At 56.1% G+C, this 26,171-nt stretch overlaps 3 protein-coding genes across 3 annotated transcripts; 1 reads left to right on the top strand and 2 right to left on the bottom strand.

Annotated features, from left to right (window-relative positions):
• Nucleotides 1-1,190: 1,190 nt before the first annotated feature.
• Nucleotides 1,191-5,193, bottom strand: CNTF (ciliary neurotrophic factor). Its single transcript, XM_032188220.1, has 3 exons — nucleotides 5,129-5,193; nucleotides 1,968-2,262; nucleotides 1,191-1,750 (listed from the first exon to the last, which is right to left on the bottom strand). The coding sequence occupies exons 2-3, from the start codon at nucleotides 2,082-2,084 to the stop codon at nucleotides 1,277-1,279; spliced, it is 591 nt and encodes a 196-aa protein (XP_032044111.1). The 5' UTR covers nucleotides 2,085-2,262; nucleotides 5,129-5,193; the 3' UTR covers nucleotides 1,191-1,276.
• ZFP91 (ZFP91 zinc finger protein) lies at nucleotides 3,153-19,417 on the bottom strand. Its single transcript, XM_032188219.1, has 11 exons — nucleotides 19,345-19,417; nucleotides 18,857-18,882; nucleotides 12,119-12,334; nucleotides 11,870-11,906; nucleotides 11,311-11,400; nucleotides 10,713-10,835; nucleotides 8,417-8,467; nucleotides 7,818-7,896; nucleotides 7,536-7,650; nucleotides 6,943-7,042; nucleotides 3,153-6,604 (listed from the first exon to the last, which is right to left on the bottom strand). Exons 8-11 carry the CDS (start codon nucleotides 7,860-7,862, stop codon nucleotides 6,094-6,096), a joined length of 771 nt encoding a protein of 256 aa, XP_032044110.1. The 5' UTR covers nucleotides 7,863-7,896; nucleotides 8,417-8,467; nucleotides 10,713-10,835; nucleotides 11,311-11,400; nucleotides 11,870-11,906; nucleotides 12,119-12,334; nucleotides 18,857-18,882; nucleotides 19,345-19,417; the 3' UTR covers nucleotides 3,153-6,093.
• A 4,539-nt stretch (nucleotides 19,418-23,956) lies between these two features.
• On the top strand, nucleotides 23,957-26,129 carry LPXN (leupaxin). The gene is made up of 8 exons (XM_032188552.1): nucleotides 23,957-24,217; nucleotides 24,353-24,408; nucleotides 24,736-24,841; nucleotides 24,917-25,072; nucleotides 25,150-25,323; nucleotides 25,403-25,484; nucleotides 25,630-25,778; nucleotides 25,863-26,129. Exons 1-8 carry the CDS (start codon nucleotides 23,957-23,959, stop codon nucleotides 26,127-26,129), a joined length of 1,251 nt encoding a protein of 416 aa, XP_032044443.1.
• The last annotated feature ends 42 nt before the right edge of the window (nucleotides 26,130-26,171 follow it).

Here is a 26,171-nt window from a genome sequence, read left to right as displayed (position 1 = left end):
AAGCAGGCACCCTCACGCCCCACACGCCGGGCACCCTCGCCCTGTGGGGTGGCCCCAGCCCCGTGGCCCCGTTTGTCCTGCCCTTTGCCCCCCCCTGCGGTGCCCCCCCAGCCCCTGCAGACGCCACTGGTGCTGCAGCGGGCACCGTGCCCAGCACCTCCAGCGCCCGCGGGGACAAAGCTGCTTTGTGCAGGGCTGGCTGGGCATTTCCAAGCCGCATGCCCGCACCACGCTCCCAGACTCTCCCCCCACACCCCGGGGAGCGGGGACCCCCTGTTTTTGCTCTCAGGGGGCAGGGAGGAAGGCAGGAGCAGGGCAGCCCACACAGAGCCCAGCGAGGCTCAGTCCCACCATCCCTCCTCCTCCTCCTCCAAGAAGTCACGGCTCCCCAGCAGATCTCCCAGGCACTTTATTCACTTAGCAGCCATCAAGGAAAAAAATAAAAATAAAAAACAATGGCCAAGGCAGCTGAGAAGCCTCAGGGCTGCTCCCTTCGCAGGGTACGAGATGCAGGTTGGAGGTTGGGGCTGTTCCTTTCTCCAGGCCATCTCCAGTCCTAATTGTGGCCTGGGGGCACCAGCCTCCTCGCGGAGGGTCTTCCCAGTCAGCCTTCGGTTAGCAGATCCCCTCTGCTGGATTGTGGGAGCAGCTGAGAAATGCCATCCTGCTCAACCCCCCCCCCGCCACCCCCTCCCCAATGAGCCCCCAAGCAGTTAGAGCAGAAATTCAACGCACAGAGAACACCAACAGGGCAGGAGCAGGCGGCGGGGAAGGAAAAGGAACCACCCAAAGGGGGCAAAGCCTTGGGTCGTGCAGACAGGGCTACAATTCCTTCCACCAGGTGCTAGTTTCACATCCCTTGGCTCCCGCCTTGCCTCTCCGAGAGCCCCACCGCAGCTCCCTGCCTCGTGAAGCAGCATCAAGCCGTGAAAAGAGGCAGCGAACAAGTCTCATGGCACCTTGCTCACTAAGGACCGCGGCCTCTGGGTCCTGCAAACCCCGAGCACGCAGAGCCAGACTCATCCCGAGCCTTGTCCTTCCAGGGCTTCCCTCCCCGTGCCTCTGCCCCCCCAGCTGGGAAAAGGAGCCCCCGGGGAGCAGCACCGAAAGCGTGGGGGCTGTGGGGTTAGTGGCGTGCTCCCCCCCGTCCGCCCCCACCCCAAAACCCCCTGTGACTGTGAGCAGCCCTCAGCAGGGGTGGGAAAGGAGTCCTGCTGGACGGCCCCCCCCTGCTAAACCCTAACCAGACCCGGGCTCCCCGCACCCCGTGCAGCCATCACTGGCCCTCGGCCGTGCCAGGAGCTGAGCTGGGACCGGGGCTGGGCCGGGCGAGCTGCCGCAGGTCCCTCATGGACCTCACAGCCCACTGGGCCAGCTCCCGCAGCACCCCCAGTCCCCGCAGCTTCTGCTCGAAGAGGCTGAGGCGAGGGGGCGCGGGGGGCCCGTCCCCATCGTCGCCGGGGGGCCGGCGGCTCTCCAGCTCCAGCAGCTCCTCCAGGTGGTAGGCGAAGGCCGAGACCTGCAGCAGGACGGCCGCCAGCGCCCGGCCCAGCGCGGCGTCGGCGTCGCCCAGCTGCTCGCGCTGCTCCTCCAGCATCTGGGCCAGCAGCGCGCGGAAGGCGCGGTACGCCGCCAGGTTGTCCAGCAGCCGCTGCGTCCCCGTCTGCTCGCTCCAGTGCTCCACCGCCGCCGCCGGCACCCCTTCCACCGCCGCCACGCTCACCGAGGCGTCCAAGCCCTGCCGCTCCACCTGTGCGGGGAAAAAAATAAACAACGCGTGCAGGGATCAGCTGTGCCGGGAGAAACAGGGACCCTCGGCAGCCCCCAAGATGGTTTGGGGCACGGGGGCAGAAGGTGAAAGGCAGGAGGTGACCCGAGCACTGACGAGACCCCAAGGCCGAGGCGTCGGCAGCATTTTGTCCCAAAGCTCGGCAGCAGCCTCGGGGCGCGGGCGGAGATGAACTCACGTAGATGTCCAGGAGGTCGGCCACGTCCGAACGCATCTTCCTGGCCAGGCGGATGCCGCGGCTGCACAGGTCGCGGCGCCGGAGGGTGCTGGCCGAGGGGGTGTCTGCTGCTGCCATGGCCCCGGCGCTCGTCCCGGGGCTCCGGGCTCACGGCGCGGCGCCCGCCTGGCCCGGGAAGGACAATCCCGTGCTGAGCTGGTGCATTCCAGCCGGCGGCTCTGCTCACGCGTCCGCTGGCCCGGCTCTCCCCCTCTTCCGCGCCTGGGGCCTGGCACGACGCTGCGAATTCCCGCCTCTGGGATCAACAGCCACAGATTATTGCCCTAATTCCCCCACACTTCGCCACTCGCTAAGCCTATTGCCCGGAACGGCCTCGCCCGGCAGCAGCAGGAGGCTCTCCCAGCCCCAGCTCGGACCCTCTCCTGCCTCCCCGCAGGGAAGCCAGCCCCCAGCCCCGGCCCCGTTCCCCCTACTAGGGCCAGAGCACGGGAAAACGCTGCCGGGAAGAGGCGAGCAAAGCCGGGACGTTGCTCAACAGCTGAGCGGGGACGGCAGCCTGGGGCCTGAGCAGGGCACAGGGAACACAGGGACATCCAGCACCAGCTGTGGGATTTGTGCTATTCACCCCAAACCCCTGGGGGCTGCACCCCGAAGCCCTCGGGGCTTCACCCCAAACCCTTTGGGGCTTCAGGGCCCTGCCTGCTGCCCTCTTCCCAGCCACCCTTTCCTGCAAGGGCCTGCCCCGAAGCAGAGCCCGCGAGGAGGAGGCCCTTGATTCCCCCCCCCCCCCAAAACACAAGCACCACACAAAAACCAGCCCTTTTTAGGTTTATTTGCTTTTTCCTCAAGATGTTTATTTTGGTTACGTGTTACCCAGATGAAGAGAAAAATGGGAGTTGGAAAGCAGCTTCCCTTTACAACCGCACCACTACGAGCCCTGCCCTGCCTTGGGGCTACCGGGGAGAGGCTCAGGGCTACCAAGGGGGATTCGGGGGCTAGCAGGGATGGGGGGCAAGCCCCAGCCCCCCCGGGTTAGCCCAGCAGCACCGGTGCCACCTGGTGGCTACTGCAGAAAGCGCTGCCAAGCCCCCTGCCCACAGCCCACCCCTCCGCACGCCTGCAGGAGAAAGGCCCTGGCTTCCCTCCCAAGGAGGAGAAGAAAAAAAAATAGTAATAATAAATAAATACAGGGGAAAATACAAAAAGAAGTTTATTGCAAACTACTACAATAATTTATTGAAGCAAACTGCATGCGAGTGAAGGAGAGACGCCGAGGGGGGGGGCGGCAGGAGGGCTGTGTCAGTTGTAGGGCACGGAAGGGCAGAGGGAAGGAGTTACACCAGTCTCTCCTGCAGCAGGGCGAGCAGGCTGTGGTTAGAGGACAGGCAGGCACCCCGCCGAGACCAGAAAAAGAAAAAAAGGGAAGCTATGAGGGGGCGCAGGGGAGGGCGAGGCAGGGAGCGGAGGTCTCGAGGCCAGGAATGAGGTGGGAGGCGAGCAAGCTGCTGGATCCCGCAGCCACTGCCACGACTGCACTGCTCTGCTCAGGGCAGCAGGGGCAGGCGCAGGCCGAGGCAGGCTCCCTCGCCTCCCAGCCCGGTGCTGAGGGGTGCAGCACCGCTGGGGAGCAAGCTGATGGCCCAGAAGCGTTTTAGTGTCGGTCTCGGAGAACAAAACCCCAAGCTCTCCCTTTAGTTTAGTGTTCTGTGCAAGGCTCTGCCGGCTCCGCTCCTCCGGGGGGGCGGTGGCAGGGCATGGAAAGCAGCAGAGGGGCTGCAGCAACCCGGGGGCAAAGCAGGCAGCCCCGACTACGCTGGCACATCCCCTACAGGCAGCGGGGTCGGAGGCAGGAGAGGTGTTTGACCCTACTGCCCCGGGCAGGAGACCCTCGCTGCTGGTGGGTCGGGTCTGATCCTCTCTTTGTGCCCCGTCAGTTAGGAAGGGGCATGGGGAGGGGGAAAACCAGCTTGCCACCCAAAAACTTCTCCCTGGGAATCACAATAAATTGATCTAAACAAGGGGTTGTATCACCCCAACTAAGGAAACGGGTTCGTGTGGTTCACCACCCCCTGCACGTTTGCCATGCGGGGTGTTCGCGGAGCTGCCTGCCCAGGGGTGCTGCAGCCCTCCTGCCTACCCCCAGGAGAAGCACGGGAGCCACGGGGGATGCTCACACCCAGATCACCAGATGCCAGGGTTGCAAACTGCCCGAGCACAAGCTGCCCCACCACCAGAAGCGTTCTGGCTTGTTCCGACACAGACGTCAGTGTCAGTGGGGAAGGGAAAGGGGAAATCAGGACAAACGACCCCATAAAAGCTCTCAGGCTCGGGCCACAGCTGGATTTCCAGGCAGGGCAGGGGATAGAGTGGGTGTTTAGAGTCAGTTTCCTGTAAGAGTTTCCAATTGAATTCCACATTTTATTGCTGTTCTCCAGACCCCAGATACCCGATTTTGCCTGGCTGCCGTGTTACAGACCGATGCTGCTGACCGTGCGCTTGGACAAGACACTGGGGCTCTGTTCCAAGCACATAAACCCAACCAAACAGAAAGAAAGAAAACAAGTAAACAAACGAAAAGCCCAGGTTATTTTTCACCTCTTCCAAAGAAAAAAAACACTAAGAATTCAAGGCCACTGAGTCTCCACACACAGTTTCAGAGAACAGAGCGAGAAAGATCCGAGTCTCACTACCAGACGTGTCACATCCCACGCGAGCCTCTCCGAGGGTTCGGGGCTGTCCCAGCTACGCCAGCAGGCGACACTCAAACTACCAGGCTCCGGGGAAAGCAGCAGCGTTTTGTGCAGAAGCGAGGAGCTTTGAGCACGCAGCTGCACAATGCTCCCTTAAAACAGAGGCAGGGAGCGAGCCGACGGCCCCTTCCTCCTCCTCCCTCAGCCTAGTCGCCTGGGATAAATTCTCCTGAGACGACCGGACCCGGACTCTGCTTATGGATCTTTCCCCTAGACCCGGAAAGGAGAGGCAGAGGTGGATGAGGAGCACGGCATCCCCCACCAGCAAGCGGCTCACAACGGCCCTAAGTCACGAGAACAAGTTCCTGGCTAACGATGTCCTTCCCTGCGAGAGTCAGGGGACGCAGAAAGAGCACTTAACGCGAGGAGCTGGGAGGGAAGGAGACAAGAGCCAGCTGTTCCAGCACTCACCTCATCCTCCTGCTAAAACGCTGCCGCAAAGACTCCCACTGCAAGCAGGCTCTTCTCCGGGCTCTCCCTCTACTCTGGAAAAGCTACGAGACAGATCTGACTCCGGAGCACTGCCTCCCCTCAGCTCTCCTCCCAGCGGAGGTCAGGATGGCACGGCGCGCTCCCTGGGGAACAGCCCGAACCCCTTCCACCCCCACCCACCGAGAACAGAACTCAAAAAATACCGACCCTTTTTTATCAATAAATAAGGAATCTCGTTACCACAACACAAAAACGAAACATGTTCAAAGTGCAAATTACTGTCGTCAAACTGGGATGCTCCTCCTTGCCTCTCTCCCACGCAGGGCTCCCGTAGCCCCCGGGGCCTCTCCGAGCAAACATGATCTACGAGCCAGGGCGTTCCCTCAACTTCCTGCCAGAGACGGAGCAGAGCAGCGCGGCGAGGCCGGGGACGCGCGCTCGCTCCTCCGCAGCTCGCCCTGCCGAGGGGGCCTAAAGTGCCAAGCCAACCTCCCAGCCCCAGGAAGAAGAAGGAGACTGCAAGGACCAGAGTGCAGTGATGCATAGAAGTCGGGACCACGGGGCGGAAGGGAGTCCTAAGAAACTCGTCCAGAGCGCACCGAAACGCTTCCTAGCGGGGCCACATCAAGAAAGGCATCGCTTTGGGGCAGAGCGAAGGGTTTCGGCCATTCCCCCTCCCTCAGAGAAATCCGTCGCTCGGTCCAACTTGCTCTGGTAACGGCAGCGCGTGCCCCTTTCCTACAAAGGAGCAGTGACAAGACAGAAGTGGTTGGGAGAAAGAGGCCGTGCCGTGATCCACGCCGGAGGAGAGCAGACCCTTCGGTTATTTACTAGTATTTTAGGTTTTTTGCTTAGCTTTTCTCTCTTTCAACACGCGTCTCCATCATTTTTCCTTTTTAAATACAGAGTCCGAGCTGTCCCAGCACCCACGTGCTCCCCGCCCACTAGGGTCCAGTGGAGTCTGAATCTTCGATGAGCACCTCCGTGGTGGCTCCCAGGATCTCTGTGTTCATGACCAGCCCTTCTGGGGTCGCGCTGCTGCCGCCGCCCACGAAGAGCTTGCCGTCAGCCACCAGGCTCACGCGCTCCGTCCCGCCGCAATACGTCTTGGGCATCCCGTCGGGGTTCAGCAGCAGGCAATCCGCCGGGGCCGCGCTCCCCAGGGGGTCGGGAAGAAGGGGGAGGCCCTGGCCGTCGGTGGGCGGCGCGATGGCCTCGGGGTTGGTGCCCAGGATGTCAGTGCTGGTGATCAGGGCGCCCGCGTTGGCGGCCAGTGCTTCGGCAATGAGCACTTCGGGGTGGCTCTTGGCTTTGTGGGCCACGACGCTGTCCTTCTTCTCGAATTTCTTGCCACAGATGTTGCAGGAGAACTGGTAGAAGGAGTCGGCGTCGTGCTTCTTCATGTGCCAGTTCAGGGAGGCCTTCTGCCGGCAGGTGAACCCGCAGATCTCACACCTGGGGAAGGGGAGAAGGGGAGGTCATGACAAAGGGGCCATCGGCACGCCTTTGTGCAGACACAGGCAGCCCAGGAAAGCAGCAGGGGCTCATTAAGGGGATGCCACCACGGCGCCAGCTCTTCCAGAGATATTTACAGGGGCTTACTCACGCTCCTCAGATCTGAGGCACTGCCTGAAGGAACAGGTGAGACAACAAGCAGTAATCCGAACACTCCCACAGCTGCGTGCTCACAGGGAGCCGGGACTCCAGGTCCCAGCCCTGCCTTCAGAGCTGCTCTCGGAGCAGATATATCCACGGGTCACTCGGGAGGGTGAGAGAGAGGCAGAGGTACTCACTGCAAGGGCTTCTCGCCCGTATGGATCATTCGGTGCACTGCCAAGTTGTGAGAACTCTTAAATGCCCGGGCGCAGTACTCGCAGATGTAATCCCTTTGATCTGAAAAGCAACACCAGTCGCAGCGTTACTCCCCTGCAGCCCTGCTGGCTCTTCCTGCCCTCCTGCTGTAGGCAAAGCTGCCCAGGAAGCAGCAGAACGAGAAGTGCTGGGAGGCCAGCAGACAGCAGGGGAGGAGGTGTCCCACAGGACACCACAGAAACTGATGGAGAGTTAAGGCATGATTAGGACTCTACGAGCTAATTAGCCATTCTGACCAGTGCTGAAGGATGGCAAATTAGGATAAAGCTTGGCTCGTTTTATCCCTCTCCAGAACCCCTGAATGATACTTGCCAGAGGGTGAATCGAGAACTCTATGGCCCATTTCCTTTCATTTCCTTAGAAGATTGTAATCTGGAAATGAGTAATATTCTCCCACTGCTGCAAGTCTGTACCACCTGCCTTAGCCTCACTCTCTCCGTAAGCACTGGAGGTTTCCCCTCCACCCTCCCTCTGTTCCAGGAGGAGTTTGGATCTGTCTCCCAGCTCCCTGTACCTGTGTGGTGCTTGGCGTGCCGCAGGAGCTGCTTCTGGAGGCGGAAGAGCCGACCGCAGGAGGGATGGGGACAGACGTATTTTTTCTTCAGCAAGTGCTGGTACTTGATGTGATGCTGGAAAAGAAGAGAAATGAAAGGTTTTAAGCTCTCTTTACGCAGCTTAGATGATGGCTGAAGCCCTCTGATCCCTGATGGCCCCCCTCCACAGTGGCAGGCCCTGGTGCAGATGGCCCTCCCCTGCCCTCACACACATCAGGAAGCAGCAGAACATCGCAGCCCACCTGCAGGTACCGCGGGTGAGCCAGGACGGTGCCACAGCCTTCCATCTCACAGCGGACGTACTGGATCGGGGGCTTCTTCCTAAGAGGTCGGTAAGGAAACGAGCAGAGAGGTCAGCTGAGAAATCCCAAGGGAAGGCAGCGTGAGATAAATGAACGTGAGTGCAGCTCGGTAACGTGAGAGCAGGTTGGTAACGTGAGAGCAAGGGATCACTGCTCCAGTATTCCTGTTCGGGCTGTGCTGATAGAGATTCTGGCCAAGAGTCTGCTCTGTTCCTAGAAACATCTGAGGGCTTTCAACAGAACTGAAAAAAAACCCAGATGCAAGGCTCCCCTAAACCTTACCCCTGTACACTGCCAGGGCAGGGGTCAACTCAGGAAAGGTTAAAAAAACAGCTGGGAAGAAACCAAACTTAACACCCACAGGGAAAAAATGGAAAAAAAAAAAAGCAGGGAAGTCAGTACATGCTAACATTTTTTTTCTCCCTTTAATGCTGATTTCTGTATTGTGAGAGAGAGATGCCTCTAAGACAATGAACATCTGTGTAGGACAACGAGGAACAATTCTTCAGAACACAACTGAGTAGAGGGGTGTCACTTACCTTCTCTTGGGCAACCTCGGGCTCTTGTCATCCTTTCTTCTCCTTCCCCTCCTGCAGCAGATACAGAGAGAATTCAAAGAGGTTTCTTCACATTGGTACTGGGCAGAGGTTTTCAGCAGTGTGCTACAACACTACAGAACTCTTCTGCAATTTTAGGCTGAAAAATAACACTGCACCCAGCAACTTGGGATTAAACAGGCACCTGCTCTGGATCAAAGTGGCTGATGAGCTTCAAAGGAGTTATTACTCCTGGGGTAGACGGGCAGGTGCCCTAAGGAAAGCAAGTAACCAGGCCTTCATTGAATTGTCCCTGCAATTTGCACAGCTCCTGCATCACACAGCAGACCAGTCCCTGTGAAAGAACAATCCTCACATGTTTGATACCTTGGTCACGCTTTTTCCTGCATGGCATTTGGTGGCTTGTGGCAGATCTCACACCACTCTGCCACTCCCGACACAGCCGAGTGAGCTGTGGTTGCAAGACTAGTGCCAAACCTAGCAGTGAGAACGTTTTCCTGCATTGCCTCAGCCCCACCATCCCCAACCCATCAAACGCCAGCGAACAGGTACCAGGCAGCCACAGCCCGGCAGGCTGTGGTCACAAATTACCAAGTCTCCTGCCACAATAAAGTGAGGAACTGCTATTTTAAAAACCCTCTGCCAGGCTTCACATGCTTCACATTCTTCCTTTAAACCTGCGACTGTCTGAACAACTTGCAGCCCTTGATTAAATTCAGACCTTTCCAGGCTGCACGTGAGCACACAAGATTCTGCTCTTATAAGTCGCTGCTGCAGACAGTTAGCAAGCTATTGCCTCATTAATGCAAGCTCTAGATAAATCAATAAAGACCGAGTTTGATGCAGATTCAGAGGAAGGCAATATTCTCGCAAAGTAAATGCTTTGTGTGGTTTGCTCTCACAAGCCCTCCCATATCCTAATGAATTTTTTATCAACATATAATTTGGCCTACACAGTCCAGAATTGATGGTGCCTTTTATTTCCTCTGCTCTGTTGGGCAACATTTCACACCACGTGAAACACATCAGTCTGGGAGGCTAGGAAGAACGGGATTGATGGTCCAGCAGCTATTTTTCAGTTGTCTGAATTAACTGTAACAGCTTACACACCCGTCAAGACAAAACAGGGTCTGTGCTCTGAGCAGACCTGCGCTGACATGTGAAATCCAAGCCCCAAGCAATAGCTCTACCCCAAACACTGCGCCTGCTCGATCATACTGCTGCACCAAGACACTTAACAGCAGGCTGATGCAGTCAGTCTTTTCTAGACTGTACTGAGACATCTTTATCGATGGCGAGGCCATGCCAGTAAACAAGCTGAGCAGGCACTCAGCATTCAGGCCAAGCCTTCAGAAGCTGCACGGGTTCTTATGGGCAAAAGCAGCACCAATCCAGCAGCACAACCACAAGTCTCCGAAGGCCACCTTTAGGAGGAGAAAACCTTCTCCAAGACACAAACATCTGTACTTCCCTCCACAATAAATCAGTCCTGCTACAGAAGGCTGCTTAGAAACCGCACCAGAACTTCCAACAGAGGTGTGCAAAGCCCCGCACCGCAGGCCAGCAGAGGGAGCCACATTTGCTCCCATTTCTCATGGATGAGATCAAGTGCAAGAGTTTTTTTTTTCCAGCCTACCTCAATGATTTGGACCCTAACACAAGTCCCATCTCTCTCATTTGCCAGAAGGCAAGCTGCAGAATTGAGTTCAAGTGAGAGGACACTCAAGTATTTTGAGGCTCCACTCCAAGTACCAGTGACCAACTAGGCAATGTAAGTTTGTTCTCTTTATTTCTCCAGAATGGGGCAGAACCCAGCTGTTTTTCCTGGGCTTTGTTGAGTTAGTCCCAAGCATGCTAAAATGACACTTGATGCATACAGAGTGCTCTCCCATCCGTCTCCAGGCACACAGCAGAAGAGAACTGGCCTTCCCAGACTGCTTTCTAACACAGTCTAATAAGCTTAACACACTTCAGACATCACAACTGAAGCCTATTTTTTAAGAACTGAGTATTTCACAGGATGTGCCTGTATCCAGGTAGGCCAACTAAACCACACTATGGAAAAACTTTCCCTAAACTAGATGAAAACATGAACCATTTTTCCTTGCCAAACACAGACAAGACACTAGGAAGCTGCACTTCTGTGAGAACAAGAGGCTCTGCCCTATTCTTTCAGACCCAGAAGGGGGAAAGCAACAATCAAACTACCCTTGTACACTACCAGGAGTGCCAAGTACATAATACACACCGGTACATACAGTTCCAGAATGTTACTCACTTCCTTGGTGGCTCTTCATCTTCATGAAACTCACTCTCTTCTTTTACCTCTACTTTAATCTCTTTCTGCTTCTCTTTTTCCTCTTTTGCCTTGCCAGCTTTTCTCCTTTGCTTTGGAGTTTCCCTACAAAGACACAACCACAGCGTATTACTCCCATGTTAAGTGGCCACCTGCATGTATTCAAAGACACCCTCATGCCTCTCTCCCCTCTTAGCCTCTTTTGAGCACCTCTGGCTGGCAGTGCCTGGTTCTTTGACATGTTAACACCAAGGGCTTCTCTCCTTCCATACTACTAAAAAGTAGCGTCTGCGTTTTACAGAGATTTAAGCAAAAACTGGGTAGTAGTTCACATTTTAATCAAATCCCTTTTTCTAATTGGGAAGTAGGATCACTGGAGAACCTGACAGCCAGCAGGGCTCTAATAGCTTTAAACTAGGAGAGAAAAATGGTCCCAATAGCTGTAGGCAGTAGGGAAACAGTTCAATGGGAGCCATTTCACCTCAGCAAGTCACACAGGTTCTCTGGGTCACATTAAGCTTCAACTACCATGTCACAATTGCTCTTGGCCTACAAACAGCAAGTAGGTAATCTAATATACTTTTCTAGATGGGGCTTGTAGGTTTCATCTCTTGGATCGTCTTTGAAGGGAACTTCTTCCTCGCTGACAAGGATCTCTTCCTCGTCATCGCTGCTGGGAGAGAAGGAGAACAGAGGAGCTTAGCAGCAGCAATTTCAGCACTACTGCAAAAATATTCATGCACCACCCTATGGGATAGGAATGACACTTTTACACTGCATTTTTTCATCCCACGTGACTGGGGAAAGCTAACAGCTTGCACTGCCTAAGGAGCACAATGACAGCCAAAGCAGACAGACTAGGCAGAGCAGCCCCTTCTTGTGAGCCCAACCAGTTACAGCAGAAGGAATAAAGGTACGAGGTGAGATGCCCACCCCTACCAAATACATTTCACCACACCTCCTGACACCTGCAGTCCATCAGGGACCCAAAACAAAAATACAGAGGTTCAGGACTGCATGAGCACAATTACTATTCTTTCCACAGACCATGTCACAAGCCCTTGAAAAGCTTGAGATTGTGTTTTTCCCCCATCTTGACATAAAATATGAAGAAACACTGCAAAGTAAGAGCTTCCTACCTGATTCCAGCTGGAGATTGATGCTCTTCTGTGACCTCTGAAAGGAAAAAGCCACCAGTAAGTTTCAACCTGCAATCTCTGCAGCGAGCTCATCTGTCTCAAGATACCTCCACCACCACTCAGCACCAGGAGCACTGGTGGCAGGAGGCACCACGCCTGCACCGGCCACATGCAGCTCCCTTCAGAGGTCCCCAGGATCTGCCTGTCTCCAGGCAGCACCCGCCCTCCGAGCCAGGGCTGCCCACGTACCGTACTCGAGCTGGTCCACGTTTGGTTCTGACTTGCAGACGAGCTGCAGGGAGCCTGTCTTGGACCTGGAGGCACGCGAGTTCTCGGTGTCGCGCTGGCGGGCCGCGGCGGCCGACCTGCTGCTGCGCCAGCTTCTGCTGGGCCGGGCTGCGCCGGCAGCGGAGCCATGGCTGAGGAGGCTGGAAACCTCCTCCTCTTCCTTCTCTTCTTTGGGATCTGAAACACACGTTGCGATCCCGTTAGTGCTAATGGGAATAAAGGTGAACGTCACGGTTATTTCATGCCCCTTGCACGGTGTGGAACAGCACAGTTCCCCACTGCCTCCAAGTAAAGACACAAATATTAAAAATAGCTCATGTTTGCCTCTGATAAAGGTGTGTAGGACAATTATTTGCTGGCTCTGATCTCCCCTGAGCAACACAACCATTTGTAAACCTCAGCAACTGTTTAATGACAGACTAGGTTCAGAATTGGTCTGTATTAAAAGTTGTGTTTGGAGAATCCCCTAAGCACATATTTAATCCAAAACGTACGCCTGGTACTGATCCAGAGGAATCCAAACTGGATGTTTCTGCTCTTGTGCTAGAGCAAGACGCATCACAAGCACCGCTAGCCTGAGGTCTCTGCACTCATTTATGGCTTCTGCAGGTGGTTTCTTTTTGGCTGACCTCCAGACACGCTTTGGCAAGATAACAGAGCTGCCGAAAATTATAGGTGAGCAAGTTCATCCCTTTAAAAATTAAGGCTTCCAAGTACGGTTCACCTGATTTCACTTTCTGGTGGTTGCTGGAACACCAGGCCTCGATGAACTCAAATGCTTTTTGATATTTCACCAATCACATGCTACAGAAACCCATCCCAAGCAGCTGGCTAGGCTCGTCACTCCAGGTTTGTCTCTGCATCGGCACACAAAGCACCCGCAGTGGGGCACAGGGCCTGTGCTCTAGCCTCAGCTCTGACTCCCTCCTTTTTCCTTAAATCCCTTTACACAGCTGTCTGATTTGGGGGATTGTGCTGCTCAAGCACCAGCAGTATGCCCCAAGAGGACAGTCACGGGCTGGAAGAGGGGCTTGGAAGCACAGCTGTGTGACCCACATCCTTGGAGGGCTTCACGACCTGGAAGGAAAAAGCCCCTGAGCAATAGGATGGGAACTCCGGGTTGAACCCAGGACCAGAGACCTCCGGAGGTCCCCTCCCACCTAAATTCTTCTTTAATTTTGCATCAAGCCTTTTGAATTGAACTTCCAGCATCTTGTTTGGTATTCAGCCCTTATCAACTGAGCTGGAATCACCAACATCTTAAAAAAAAAAAAAATAGAATGAAATGTAGGATACAAGGCCTCACAAGTTCACTGTGAAACAGTAACCAAGTCTGATGTCTTACACGTGCACAGCCAAGTCCCTCAAAACATGAACTGCAACCAGGAAGCCAAAAAAGGTGCATGGATCTCATAAAACAGACAGAGTTCATGTTGGTTTCAAATCCTCATTGTGATCATCCTTAGTTTTGAACAGTAAATCAAACTCAAAGCCACTTTGTAACCATTCTCCAGGAGTTTTCCCATCAAGCACCACCTTTCTACCAGCGTTCGCACACACTGCTGCTCTCAAGAAGATGGTTATTCCCTTGGAAGATCATTCATGTGGTGATTTCTTGGTAAGAGCTACTATTTTATAGATCACACTTAGGGAGTTGAAGCAGACCTCCCTCAGAATGGATTCCTACAAAGCACACCTGAGGCACCGCTCACCTGGCAGCTTGGCCTCATTTCTCTGAAGTCAGGGAGTTTAATACTAAAGCCTTTCCTCATGAACTCTCATTTTTTACTTTTACATCTACTTCAGCACTGTCTACAAGTGTTTCGGCTTGCCTAAAATCTAAAATAGAAAAACAGGAAGTCCCTCTTTTTTTTAATTGAGTTTCCAGTCTCTTTCCCATATCCAAATTCCCTTTTTAATTCACAGAAACAGCTTTCTGAGGGACCCAGCCTGCGCATCCAGAAACAGCTGCCATCTCTGCTATTCCTCTATCTCAGAGAAGAGCAGAACTCCCCGCGCTGCTCCGCTGTCTAACCCACCCGATCTGGCTTTAGAGGTGATCACAAGGCTCACCAGAGATATTACAATTAAAATTAGGATCAATCTACAACTGAAATGGTAAAATTACAATTAGGATTTCTCCACACACCTCTGAGGTTAGGCAGGACACAGCAGCACTCACATCTGCATCTAGGTTAAGGATCGTGGTTGTCCTCATCTGTCACCCATAAGAGATGCCCATGTTTCCCAATTAACTTCACCTTGCAGTAATTAACCTTACAGCTATTTTCAGTCCTGGCTTGGGTACCACACTTGACCTGGCCAAGCCTAGGCCGTGTGGGTGAGTACTGTGCTGCCCCTCTCCTCCCACAAACGTGTCTGCACCAAAGCCCACGTGCTCCTCAGCTCACAGGGTTCGGCTAATTACAGAGAGGAGCAAGATAGGATAAGCAGAGTGAGTGTTGTCACTACAGCTAATCGGGCTCTGTCCTTTCAGAAAGGAAGATGCTGCTCTAGTGTCTCGAGTCTGAAACAAAGAAAACTTCAAATTAGAAAGGCTGCAGCTGCCCCTGCACTCACACTGCCTTGCAGTCCCTCCCGTGCAGAGATCTGCCTCCTCCAGCTGCCTCTGCAGGAGCCAGCTGCAGGCTGGGTGGGTGCCAGCATCTTACAGGAAGCCAGTCAAGAGATACAGGGAAAAATCCACTCCTTGAAATCCTACCGGTCCCTTTGATCAAACCTTGGAGTCTCTCCTACCTTGAACTCTCCCTTAACTAAGTATCTTCATGATAAAAGCAGCTGCCATTCTGGGGTAGTTTCTTGAATTCTGGGGTAGTTTCACCATCCTGCTGATCCTTCCCACTTGCCTTCCAGCTAACAGCATCCGGGGCAGAAAATACATCAATCAGTGATGGAGGTACATTAATTTGAGAGTCAGAAAAGGGAAAAAAAAGACGGAAACCTGGGACGAAATTAGGTGCAGAGCTGTAGCTCTGTTGTAGTAGCTCGGGTTACCAAAAGAACAGACTCTGGGCACTGTTCTACTTCTCTACAAGAGCTTACCCGGTAGCATCCCATCCTCACTCAGCGTGCTGGGCATCCCAGGGTCCCACACCATTCATATAAATAAATATAAAAGCATCACTTTATAGGCCAATCTTCCCACAGGCAGGTGCTTACTGCCTTTGTTTTTACTACCACTGGACGCAGCAAGCGTTAAGAGCGTGCCTGGAACAAGGACCGGAGCAGTGATCACACATCCCACAGCCTGCAAGAGCCAGCCTTTGTAGGAGAGGTACCACGCGTTGCTGCCTTCCAGCTCTGCCCTGCTGGCACCTGAAAATCCACTCGATTACTCCCAGAAATCGGAGCTGTTGGTACTCTGCATCAGCTGTTTCCAGCCACACTTGTTCAGATGTTCAAGCTTTTATTTACCCGCCTCCTGTGAGCCTGCAGCAATAAAACATGAACCTTTCTTTGTACAACTACGTTAAGGGAAAAGAATGAACTATGAATTATTAAGTTTCAGAGTGACTGGTATAAAAGCAACTGTATCACAACGTGTACACCTGTCTGAGCATGGCTTTAATTGCACATACTAAACATGTAAAACATGTTTAATGCCCCATGTGGTGATGGCTCAACCAACAAACCCATCAGGAAATGAATCCTGCTGCAAGCCTCCACCTGAATAGCTTTTTTTTCCCCTAAAATATCTGTGAAGTTGAACGTACAGGGCACAGGAAAATCCTCACAGGAGTCGGAGTAGGCTCGGGCAGCCCGAGCTGTTTAAATGCAGCATGTTTTTAGAAGGCTTGATTATAAGTCGTGTCATCTCTTTCAAAACACTGACAAACGCCTCAGGAAAAGCAGTCATTACCAAAGCAGCGTGAAGCTCTGAGAACACAAATAACGAGGTGTAATACGAGTTATCCATCCTACAGCACAGCTTTGTACAGTTCAAGCCCTAAAGTTTTCTATCTCTCCTGAATTTGTGGGCTTGTGTCTTTTCTCTGTTAGAAGCAGGCTGCTAGAGAGCAGCCTCGTGTTCCCCACACCATTTCCCAGTCCTTGAAGTAATTCTCTCTGGCTTCCCCTTCAGCACAGCCCGGAAGCCAGCGTGATGGGAGCACAGCTAAAATACCAGCCACCCACAAAGCACATTGCAGTAGCCTCATACCAAGAGAGCAGGAAGAGAAATAGCAAGGAACAAATCACCAAGAGAGCTCTCCAAAGCTGGGAACACCTACAAACAGCGTTCCACCCCCCAGCTCCTGCTAATGCCCGCTCTCTGCACAGTAAGCACCTGATTTTCAATTCACTGAGTGAAGGACACGGAATACATTCATTAAATCTATATTCCAGTAATTACTCGGGCCTAACAGAAATGAGAATTATTTCCACGAGAGCACGCAGCGTCGTAGAAAGTCGGATGGGATTTATACAGCTGTATGGATCCGTTTTCAAGCAAAGATTAAACACTGTGCTTATGTCACCAATATTCTACAGGAGCACACGAAGGAAATATTGCACTCGCATGACTAAGCAGGCCGGGCAGGAAACACCACCGCTACGCTGACTCTGCAGCTGCCGTGGTGCACAGCAGCAGGGCACAGCCTCATGCCAGCTCTGACACAACACACCTTCGACTTTACCCTTGCAGTAAGCTTCCCATGGGGCCTGCACTGACAGACCTTTGTGCTCTGCTCTGCAGCCAACGAGCAGCAAACCCTTGGATCCTGTGGCTCCACGTGAAGAACACAAACCTTGGCGACTTGCTCTGCTGTTACGGCAGTTTGGTTACGACCGACGGCACAAATCAGCTGGCATCACAGCCATCGCCTCTGGGCTTCCTTTTCTGAGAGCTGCAGTGGTGATTTCACTTTGAAATATGATGTATAAGATCTTACAGATGTTACTGGACAAACCTTGGTGCGCCAGGCTCCCCACCTCTCCAGCAGATGCTCAGGACGTCACGGTGCACTGCACTCGCACCAACTGCTCGCCCAGCACAGAGGCACCAACAGCAACTGCTGAGCTCGAGCAAATTTCATGTTCCAACCTGGATGTAAAACTTTGCGTTGTGCTGTTATCCTGTACTACAAACCGCCACGGAAGGAGAATTAATCCCGTGTCAGAAGGCAAGCCAGTAGCTGCAAACACGAAGTTCCCAGTCTCCACCAGACCCACCCAGCACTTCACTGCGACACCAGTTTGCACGCAAAGGTTCATGGCATCTATGCCGGCTGCAAGTTTCATAATAATAAAGACTCAAGAAACGTAATAAATGTTTTCCTTAATCTCACATTCAAGGTCAAGCGAATCTCTCAGAGGCCCAAGTTTAAGAAGGCACTCTCCAAAGACACCAAACTTGGGAATCAGCAGCCAGACGCCTGCCACTTCCAAGGACACACTGAGAAACTGTGGTAAAAATGGGGCAATCCAGCAAGGTAAACGTTTCTACTTACAGGTATTCAAAACACTGGCAATCACCATTAAAATATTTCCTGATATCACTTCTTTTACACATATTAAGTGGCAATGCCATGTTTTTTTTTTTTGTTTGTTTTTTGTTTTTTTTTTGTTGTTTTTTGTTTTTTTTTTTTGCTGGAACATATTCCAGCAAAGTTTGGCCCAGAAGGATGAAGTTTTTACGGTGTAGACGGATGGATGGAGTCAACAGCAAACATGTACGTGTTTGTGGGGTCTGAGCTCAACACACGTTGGTTAATTCTGTTTTGGTCTGCAAAAGCACACCTCACTGACTACAGTTGTGACGGATTTCAAAACCCGAGCTGAATAAAGTTATAGACTCATAGGAACAAAGTCAAAGAGTTCAAGAATTACAAGAATAAAAGCAGCCTGTAAAGTCTAGGCACAAAAGCCAGCAAACAACAACCGAGCGGCTCCAGCAGAGCAGGTGAATTCATTTGCACAGGTCTACGATCTCCCTTGCTATTTCATCCTCTGTTATGATTCCCCGTACCAGATCTAAATCAACACTGCATAAAACCTATTTATTTATTAATTTGGGGGAACAACTGTTTCAGAAGTCACTGGGTAAGGAACAAGGCCCTCTAATGTTTTTCTACAGAAAACTGTTATGTAGACAGACAGAGCTCACAGTGGAGAAACAAAGCTCCTGCTCCTGGCCACTGCTCCCCATCATTAAGGCCTTCTCAATAAGACCCATTAAGCCACTCCCATGTCTCCCCCCAGACTTTTATTTCATCCCCAAGGGAATAACAAGGCATAAGATTCACCACCCACTTGGTACTGCGAGGTGAGAAAAGGACAAGCGTAAATATTTGAGTGCTCTCATTTCCATCCACCTTCCAGCTGTCCCTTGAGCACACACACCTGTACTCCTGACAGCAGCAGAACAGATGCCAGCATGGATTTTACCAGCTGCTCGAGAGCTGTCAAACCGCCGCACCGTATGGTCTCAGCTTCTGATAGCGAAGTAACACCCTAGTGGTTATTTGGAATAAAGTTTTTGCAAGTTGGGCACATGCAAGCCTCCTTGGCAGCTTGCTGCAGTTCCACAATCTTGGGAGAGACCTTGGAAAGCACCCGCACGTCACCAAGCAACAGAGCTTTCCCTGGAAGGGCGATTCAGCAGATGTTTGGCTACCTTCATGGGAAAGCCCTGACTTTCTGGAGGGAATACAACTGCACGAACAAGCGCCGAGCCCTTACCTTTACCAGCTGCTTTATCCGTGCACCTGGAAAATATAAAAGGTAATTGTAAGAGAGAGTTCTTATCGTGGGGCAGAAGTAAGAAACTGTGTTAGATGGAGATGTTCTCAAGAGGGTGATTCCAAGCCCTTATACCAGTATGGGTTAGTTCATCTGGAGGAAGCTGAAGCGAGCAGAGGCTTATACCAGCAGGGATTGCCTCACCCGGGGGAAGTTAAGCTGCGGGGTAAGAGCACAGCAACCAGCCCCAGCCCTGCCCACGCTGCTTAGACCCACACCCCAGGAGCCCCGCTGTTAGGGGGGCACCGAGCAGCCCCGCTATCGATAGCTATAGGGATGTACACACACAGGGCCGGCTGCCAGCCCCAAAAACCTTCAGGACAGGGCTGCAGCCGCCCCCCCGTGGACGAACGACCCCGGCACACCCCGCCTGGGGGCTCGGGCAGGGGGCGGTGCCCCCGGGGGCAGCTCCCGCTGCCGATACTCACCCGAGGCGGGGGGCGCCCTTCCTGGCCGCAGGCGGCGGCTCGGCCGCGGGCTGCTCGGCGGCGGCGGCTGCTCCTCGGGCGCCGGGGCTGCTGCGGCGCCGCCGGGGGTACTCGGCCTTGCGGCGGCGGGAGGCGGCGGCCGCCCCCGAAGCCGAGGAAGCGGCGGCGGCGGCGGAGGCTCGGCCCCGCTCGCGGCCGCCCCGCAGCACGCGGCTGCCCCCGGAGTCCTCGCCGGCCTCGGCGGCGGGCGCGGGGCGGCGGCGGCCGGGGGGGGCGGCTGGCGGGCCGTGCCCGGGGGTCCCCTCCTCGCCGCCCGCCGGCATCGGACCGGGGAGCGGAGTGGCTGCGGCGGCCGCCCCGCGCTGCTTCCCGCCCCGCCGCCACGCCCCCTCGGCGGCCTCGCCCAATCGCCGCCCTCCTCCCCGCCCCCGCGCCGCCAATCGCAAGGCGGTGCGAAGCCCGAGCCCCGCCTCCCCCTCCTCCCCTCCCCGCCTCCCCCCGCCTCCCAGCCAATCAGCGGCCGCGCTCCCGCAGCGCCCGCCCCCGCGGCGGGACAAGCGCCCAATCGGCGCGCCGCGAGCCGCGCAGGCGCAGTCGAGCCCGCCGCGCTCGCGCTCGCTCCCCTCACGCTCCCCCCCTCCCCTCGCAGCCCCCCCCCTCCCGGCACCGGCCCCGCCGCCCCCGGCCCGGCCCGGGCCCGCCCCGCTCCCCGCGGCGCCTCCTACCGCCGCCGCCCGCGCCCCTCCGGCTGCCCCCTGCGGCCCGGGGCCGGCGGGCGAGGCCGCTCGGGGGGGGGGGCCGATAGCGCTCGCCGCCCCCCGGGCCGCCTCCCGGCCGCTCGCCGCGGCGGTTGCCGGTAGGGCCCGGCCCGGCGCGGCCCCGGCGGCGGGGCCGGCTTTGTGCGGCCGCTTCGCCTTTAAGAAAAAAAAAACGCCCCGGCGGGCGGCGGGTGAAAGTCGGTGACAAAATGGCGGCCGGCGCAAGGGGGGCGGGGCCGGCGCTGAGGGGAGACGCCCCGCTTCCGCCTCGCCTCCGCGCATGCGCGGGGGGTGCCGGGAGTTGTAGTTCCCGCCTGCGGGCTCGGTGGCGGTTTGGCCGGAAGTGGCCGCGGGGCACGCTGGGAGTTGTAGTTCCCGCCTTGCCGGGCTCGCTGTGTCCTGGCGGGGTCGCCCAGCCTGGCTCGGCCCGGCCCGCACGGCTCGCCCGCCACCCCCTGAGCCCCCCCCGGCCGTGGGGGGACGGCCACCAAGCACCCCGAGGCCCTGGAAGGGCTCTGCTGGAGGAGCCTCGCTTGTTATGTCCAAAAAACAGAGTTATTTCCCCCAAACACACGGTCTGCAGTACAAGATGACACTTCCACAGCAAAAAAAAACAGCTTTCCCCTAGTTCTTGAAAAACTTGGCTAAACTGGTTGGGTTTCGTTTAACTCATAGGATTCAACATTATATAGAACACACTGCAATAAATAAATAAACAAATGCACCGCAATAGAACTGCAGTGCTTTTGCATCCTATCTTAGACAAGCTAATACAGAAAGTACAACAGACAGCCTTCCTCCTGTGTCAAAAGAAAATTAGATAAAATACGTGCACCCTGAGGATGCGTTGGTTACATCTCAACGTGCACAGGGCGCGTGGCAAGGGAGCAGGCAGGCAGGGAGCACGGCACTGCGCCCCAAAACCTGGTTCGTTTGGCCAGAGAGTTTCCCAGTCAGGGGCCACAGCCCCTTGTGTCATGGGGTACTGAGTGTCGACATGGCCGGAGGGCAAGCTGAGCTCTGGGAAAAGTTTCTGTGCTAGCAAAACGTCTTCCACAGGGGCACATCTTCCATCAGGCCTTTCGTGGCACCCTTGAAGACGTGCCCTGCTGGGAAGGGTGCCCCACCACGGGTGCAGAATGAGGTGTTCCTCATCCCCTCCCTTCCACATTTACGTTCCTCATTTCCTGGGAGTGCTCTAATAAACCAGCTTATTGTGGAGAAACGCATACGGTCTGATTCATCTTGGCAAAGGCACCAGGCCACGGGGAGGAAGTGTATGTCCTGATGCTAAACTTAAAGAACCCGAAAAGTTCAAGATCCTTGCAGAGGGATCCATTCTGTCCCTCCCAGGCCGAGGCGAGAGGCTGCTGATTCAGCCTCCTGCCAAAGCGCTGGCAGCCCGCAGTCTTGGCAGCAGCATTTTTTAACGATGATATACAAACTTTCTTCGGAGTTGGTTACTTCAGTGGTTTGAGGCTCATTTTGAGCAAAGAGGCAGTTTGGCTGGCTCTTGCTTTTTGTCAGCCCGATGTCACTCTGCTCGGTTTCTTTCGGTTAAAAAGTTTCTTTCTCTCCTCGAGAAAAATCCCAGGAAGAATTTAAGTAATGTCTGCTGCTGCTGTTTGTATTGTAAGTGGGTGAAAATATTCCTCCTCTCCCCAAAGACCCGTCTAGATGAAAACCTGATTGACATCACCTTCCGAAGTCACTGTTCTGCTGCAGCTAACCCGTACTTTCTGACATGAAATGACTTTCCATTTATTCTCAAATGAAACCCGTTTTATTTAAAACCAGGGAGTCTTGCTGTGGGTGGTTATTCTCAAGTCGCTCTGTGGCTTAATTTCTCCTCCGTAGGCAGGGCATGGGATTGCTTAACTCTTGTTAAAATGTCTCGGCTAAACCACTGCATGGAAACACAGCTCAGATCATCGGGACACAGCTCAGCCATCGGCCTCTACTGGCCTTGAGTTTCATAATGTGAAACTTTAGAATCTGAATTTAAAGCTTCATTTACAATGCTTACATTAGGGGTTAAATCATCACAGAGGAAAGGGGGGGGAGTAAATCAAATCTTCCACAGAGGTTCTGTTATCTGCAGAAAGGGAAGTGCCTGATGCAATGGTCCTGCCCTAAGAAGCAGCAAGGGAGTGACACGAGCTAGCACTGCCTCATCTTGTCTCTCGGCTGGCTCTTGGTATCACGGGACCTGCAGTTTGGCTTCCCACGTGGCTTTTCTGGAGACAGTGCCCGGCTGAATGTCCTCACTGTGGGCAGACAACAAAAGAGCTGTCACCACTCTGGAGAGCGGCAGTAATTAAATGAACCGTGGTGTGCCAGCTTGGTACAGAAGGGCTCAATTCGAACCCATTTCACCCCGGTGGTGCAGATGGGACCAGCGATGTGTGAGAAGGGGGCAAGAGCGTGTCAGCTTGGTTGTGCAGGGCACTGCAGCACCCGTGGCACACCGGGTGAGCTTATCTGTGGAGAGGATGGACCTGGAAGAAGATCTGGCCCCACTGCCCAAAGAGAAGCACATATTTTGGTGCTCCTGAGGCTGTGCTACCCCAGGGGATGGTGCTGGTCCCACCAGCAGCCTGTTGTTCAGATGGCAGCGGGGCTAAATGCAGCAGGGAAGGGTTTTTGTGCCTGACCAGGCTGAGCAGCGAGGTGCTGAGCTTGCTTCTCTGGGGCTGGGCAGGGTGCCAGCGCACACCCACGGCTCTGTCGCCTCCTTGCACGCGAGGCCTTGTGGCAGCACCTGAAATGGCCGCCCACGGAGCCCGGAGACTGAAGCGGGGCTCAGAAGGAGCAAAAATGTCCTGGTGGTGGATAAATGGCTGAGACTGGTGATCAGTGCTTCTGGTGGAAACACTGGTGGCTCTGCTGGGAGTTGAGTCCAAGGCTTGGAGAAACACCCCTGGAAAGGCCGGGCTGTGCTGGAGGAGGCGGACCAGCCCTGGGCCTGTCTCCATCACAGTGCCACGCTTTGGTGCTCTCTGCATGGCGATGCCACCTCTTGTCACACACACCAGGTGGCTTCTGGAGGGCGCTGAGCCCTGCAGGACACCAGATCTCTATCTTTTAGGATGGCTCCACCAGCCAGGAGCCCCCTGAGCACCCCACTGGCCGTTCACTGTCCCCAAAATGAGGTCTCTCTGGCTGCCCGTGCCCCAGGGCGTGCTGTCTGCCACCTCTCACCGTCACACAGCCCACAAGGGAAAAACCCCGAGAGCCAAACCCCGGGGGCGGAGGCAGGGTTGGGGAGCGGAACCGAGAGCCCACAGTGCTCAGCCTGCCACCAGAGCGACCCGGCGGAGGCAGGATGGAGGATTTGGGTGAGCCTTGGGTATCGGGGAGGGCTGGGCAGCCCCAATCCCGAGCTTGCAGCGGGGTTGGAGCTCCAGGAGGTCGGGGGCTTCTTGGGGATGCTGCAGAGGGGACGGTGGAGGAGGTTGGGGGATGAAGCTGGGTGTCTGAGCGAGCGCTTTGCCAAAAATGGAGAGCCTTGTGGCAGGAAATAGGCTTCTGCTGTGAGCGGCGGTGATGTAAGCCCAGCTCCACAAAATGGGGCCAAACAGCCCCAAGATGAAGAGCACCGCATCCGAGGGTGCTGGGGGCAGCCCCAGGTGGGGAGATGGGGCCAGGGAAGCAGCCACCCTGTGTGGGGTGTACAAAGCCAGATCCTGCTGCGAGGGAAAAGTGGAAAGTGCTGTGCCCTCCCTTAGCGTCGGAGGGGCTGATCTGAGAAATGGGGCTGTGGTTTTTGGGGGGGAGCGGCAGTGGGGTGAGGGTGCTTAAGGTCCCCGCCGCCCCTTGGGGCCCTGGCATCCGGCTGGAAAGGAGAAAGGGCGATGGCAGAGAACGCCCTGCTGCCACTTCTGCTCCTCAGCCCTCAGGGGCAGACGCGGCACGAACCTTGTGCCGGGGGGCTGCAGGGGTCCCAGCTCTGTCCTCCCCCTGCAGATGCTTTGCTGGCAGAGCTGGAGCAGAGCTCCCGGCCAGCCTCCATGGACTACACGCTGCTGGCACCGAGCTCCACGCAGCAGGACGCAGCCGCGGCCAGACCCTCAGCCAACTGCAGCCAGAAGAAACATGCCCCAGCACCCCCAAAGGTAACGCTGTGGGGTCTCGACAAGTGGGCCAAAGCCCCCAAGATCCTGCTCAGCTCACGGTGGTGGTGCCCACGAGGTGCTGAGGGGCACCGGGGGGCATCCTGTGGGCTCATCTACATGGATGTGTCCTTGCAGGTGAAGCTGCCGCCCCGGGCTCAGCCTCCCCACAAGGATTTGGAGACTGTGTACAGGTAAAATAACAGCCAGAGGGTGGCCAAGCTACTGGGGTTACATCTTCCTTAGCTCCAGCATCAGTTTTCCAGCATCACCTGGTGGCCTCAGCGTCCCTGCAGCAAACAGGTCCTTGTGCAAAATGGTCTGAGAGGGGCTGGGGGGTGAGGAGGGGTCCTGGGGTGTGAGGGACATGCTCCTCATCTCACCCTGGGAGTGGTCCCAGCTATCAGCATACCTGTCCATCGCTGCTTGTGGGCAAAGGGTAGCTCTGTTGGGGTGGAGGGATGGTCCCCGGTGCTCCCCAGCCCCAGCAGCAGCATCCCCCCCCTCTGTGCTGCCCGCAGCAGCCCCACGCTGACCCCACAGCCGCTGCCCCCCTCGCCCACCCCCACGGCGGCCGCCCGGCAGCTGGATGAGCTCCTGGCCGACCTGGGCCACATGCAGAGCAAGGTGAGTCCTGTCCCTGATGCTAAGAGGGACACGGGCAGCCCAGAACCCATCCCTCACCCCAATTTATCCCGGCAGCTGGCAGCGACGGGGCAGGGAGCGGGGGTGCCGGCGGGCGCCGAGCCCTCCCTGGACCACATGCTGGGCGGCCTCACGCGGGACCTGCAGGAGCTGGGCATCACCGCCACCCCCACCGGGCTCTGCGCCTCCTGCTGCAAGCCCATCGCGGGCAAGGTGAGCCCCCCGGCCCCATCCCCAGCCCTGCACCCCCTCCCCGGGAAGGGGCACCCTCACTTTCTCCCACCCCGCAGGCGCTGACGGCCCTGGGCAAAGCCTGGCACCCCGAGCACTTCACCTGCGCCCGCTGCGGGCAGGAGCTGGGCGGGCAGCCCTTCTTCGAGCGGGGCGGGCAGGCGTACTGCGAGGAGGACTACCACCAGGCTTTCTCCCCCCGCTGCGCCTACTGCGCCGGCCCCATCCGCGAGGTAAGATCCCTCCCCCCCAAAAAACCCCCCTACACGCACAGCCACCCACCCCGGAGCCTCATTTCACCTCTCCCCGCAGAAAGTCCTCACCGCCATGGACCAGACCTGGCACCCCGAGCACTTCTTCTGCACCCACTGCGGGAAGGTTTTTGGGGACGATGGTTTGTTCTGGAGGGGAGGTGGCGCTCCCAGCCCCCTGCCACCACCCCAGCCCTGCCCGGGGCCCTTCCCCGGGCACCCCCTTCCCCAGACACCCCCTGTCCCCTCTCCCAAGCCCTGGCATCCATCCCAGCACCCTCCCCGCAGGTTTCCACGAGCGGAAGGGGAAGCCCTACTGCCGCCAGGACTTCATAGCCCTCTTCGCCCCCAAGTGCCAGGGCTGCGAGCGGCCCTTGACGGACAACTACCTGTCGGCCCTACAGGGCGTCTGGCACCCCGAGTGCTTCGTCTGCGCGGTGAGTGGGGTCGGGCTGGGGTGAAGGGGAGCAGACGCCCCCCAAGCCATGCCGGCACCAGCTTTGTCCCCTTCTCACCCCCAGGATTGCCTGACTGGCTTCGCCAGTGGCTCCTTCTTCGAGCTGGAGGGCCGGCCCTACTGCGAGACCCACTTCCACCAGCGGCAGGGCACCGTGTGCCACGGCTGCGGGCGCCCCGTGACGGGCCGCTGCGTGACGGCCGCCGGCCGCAAGTACCACCCCGAGCACTTCATCTGCGCCTACTGCCTGGGCCAGCTGCACAAGGGCTCCTTCCGCGAGCGCGCCGACAAGATGTACTGCCAGCCCTGCCACGACAAGCTCTTCCTCTAAGCCCCGGCTTCCTTTCCCCGCTGTTAGCCCCCCATCAGCATG

Source organism: Aythya fuligula, chromosome 5 (genome assembly GCF_009819795.1).
Source record: "Aythya fuligula isolate bAytFul2 chromosome 5, bAytFul2.pri, whole genome shotgun sequence".
NCBI lineage: Eukaryota > Metazoa > Chordata > Aves > Anseriformes > Anatidae > Aythya > Aythya fuligula.
The sequence above is the reverse complement of the archived record's forward strand: the minus strand, read 5'-3'. Positions and strand labels throughout refer to the sequence as shown.

Bases quoted from the DNA above. Each gene is read 5' to 3' on its own strand.
- CNTF (XM_032188220.1), bottom strand. From the start codon at position 2,084: ATGGCAGCAGCAGACACCCCCTCGGCCAGCACCCTCCGGCGCCGCGAC. The intron at 1,751-1,967 runs GTGAGTTCATCT...TTCCCCGCACAG, and splicing joins CCGACCTCCTGGACATCTAC to GTGGAGCGGCAGGGCTTGGA.
- ZFP91 (XM_032188219.1), bottom strand. From the start codon at position 7,862: ATGGAAGGCTGTGGCACCGTCCTGGCTCACCCGCGGTACCTGCAG. The intron at 7,651-7,817 runs GTGGGCTGCGAT...CTTCTTTTCCAG, and splicing joins CTCACCCGCGGTACCTGCAG to CATCACATCAAGTACCAGCA. The intron at 6,605-6,942 runs GTGAGTACCTCT...CCCCTTCCCCAG, and splicing joins ACGGGCGAGAAGCCCTTGCA to GTGTGAGATCTGCGGGTTCA.
- LPXN (XM_032188552.1), top strand. From the start codon at position 23,957: ATGGCAGAGAACGCCCTGCTGCCACTTCTGCTCCTCAGCCCTCAGGGG. The intron at 24,218-24,352 runs GTAACGCTGTGG...GTGTCCTTGCAG, and splicing joins ATGCCCCAGCACCCCCAAAG to GTGAAGCTGCCGCCCCGGGC. The intron at 24,842-24,916 runs GTGAGTCCTGTC...TTATCCCGGCAG, and splicing joins TGGGCCACATGCAGAGCAAG to CTGGCAGCGACGGGGCAGGG.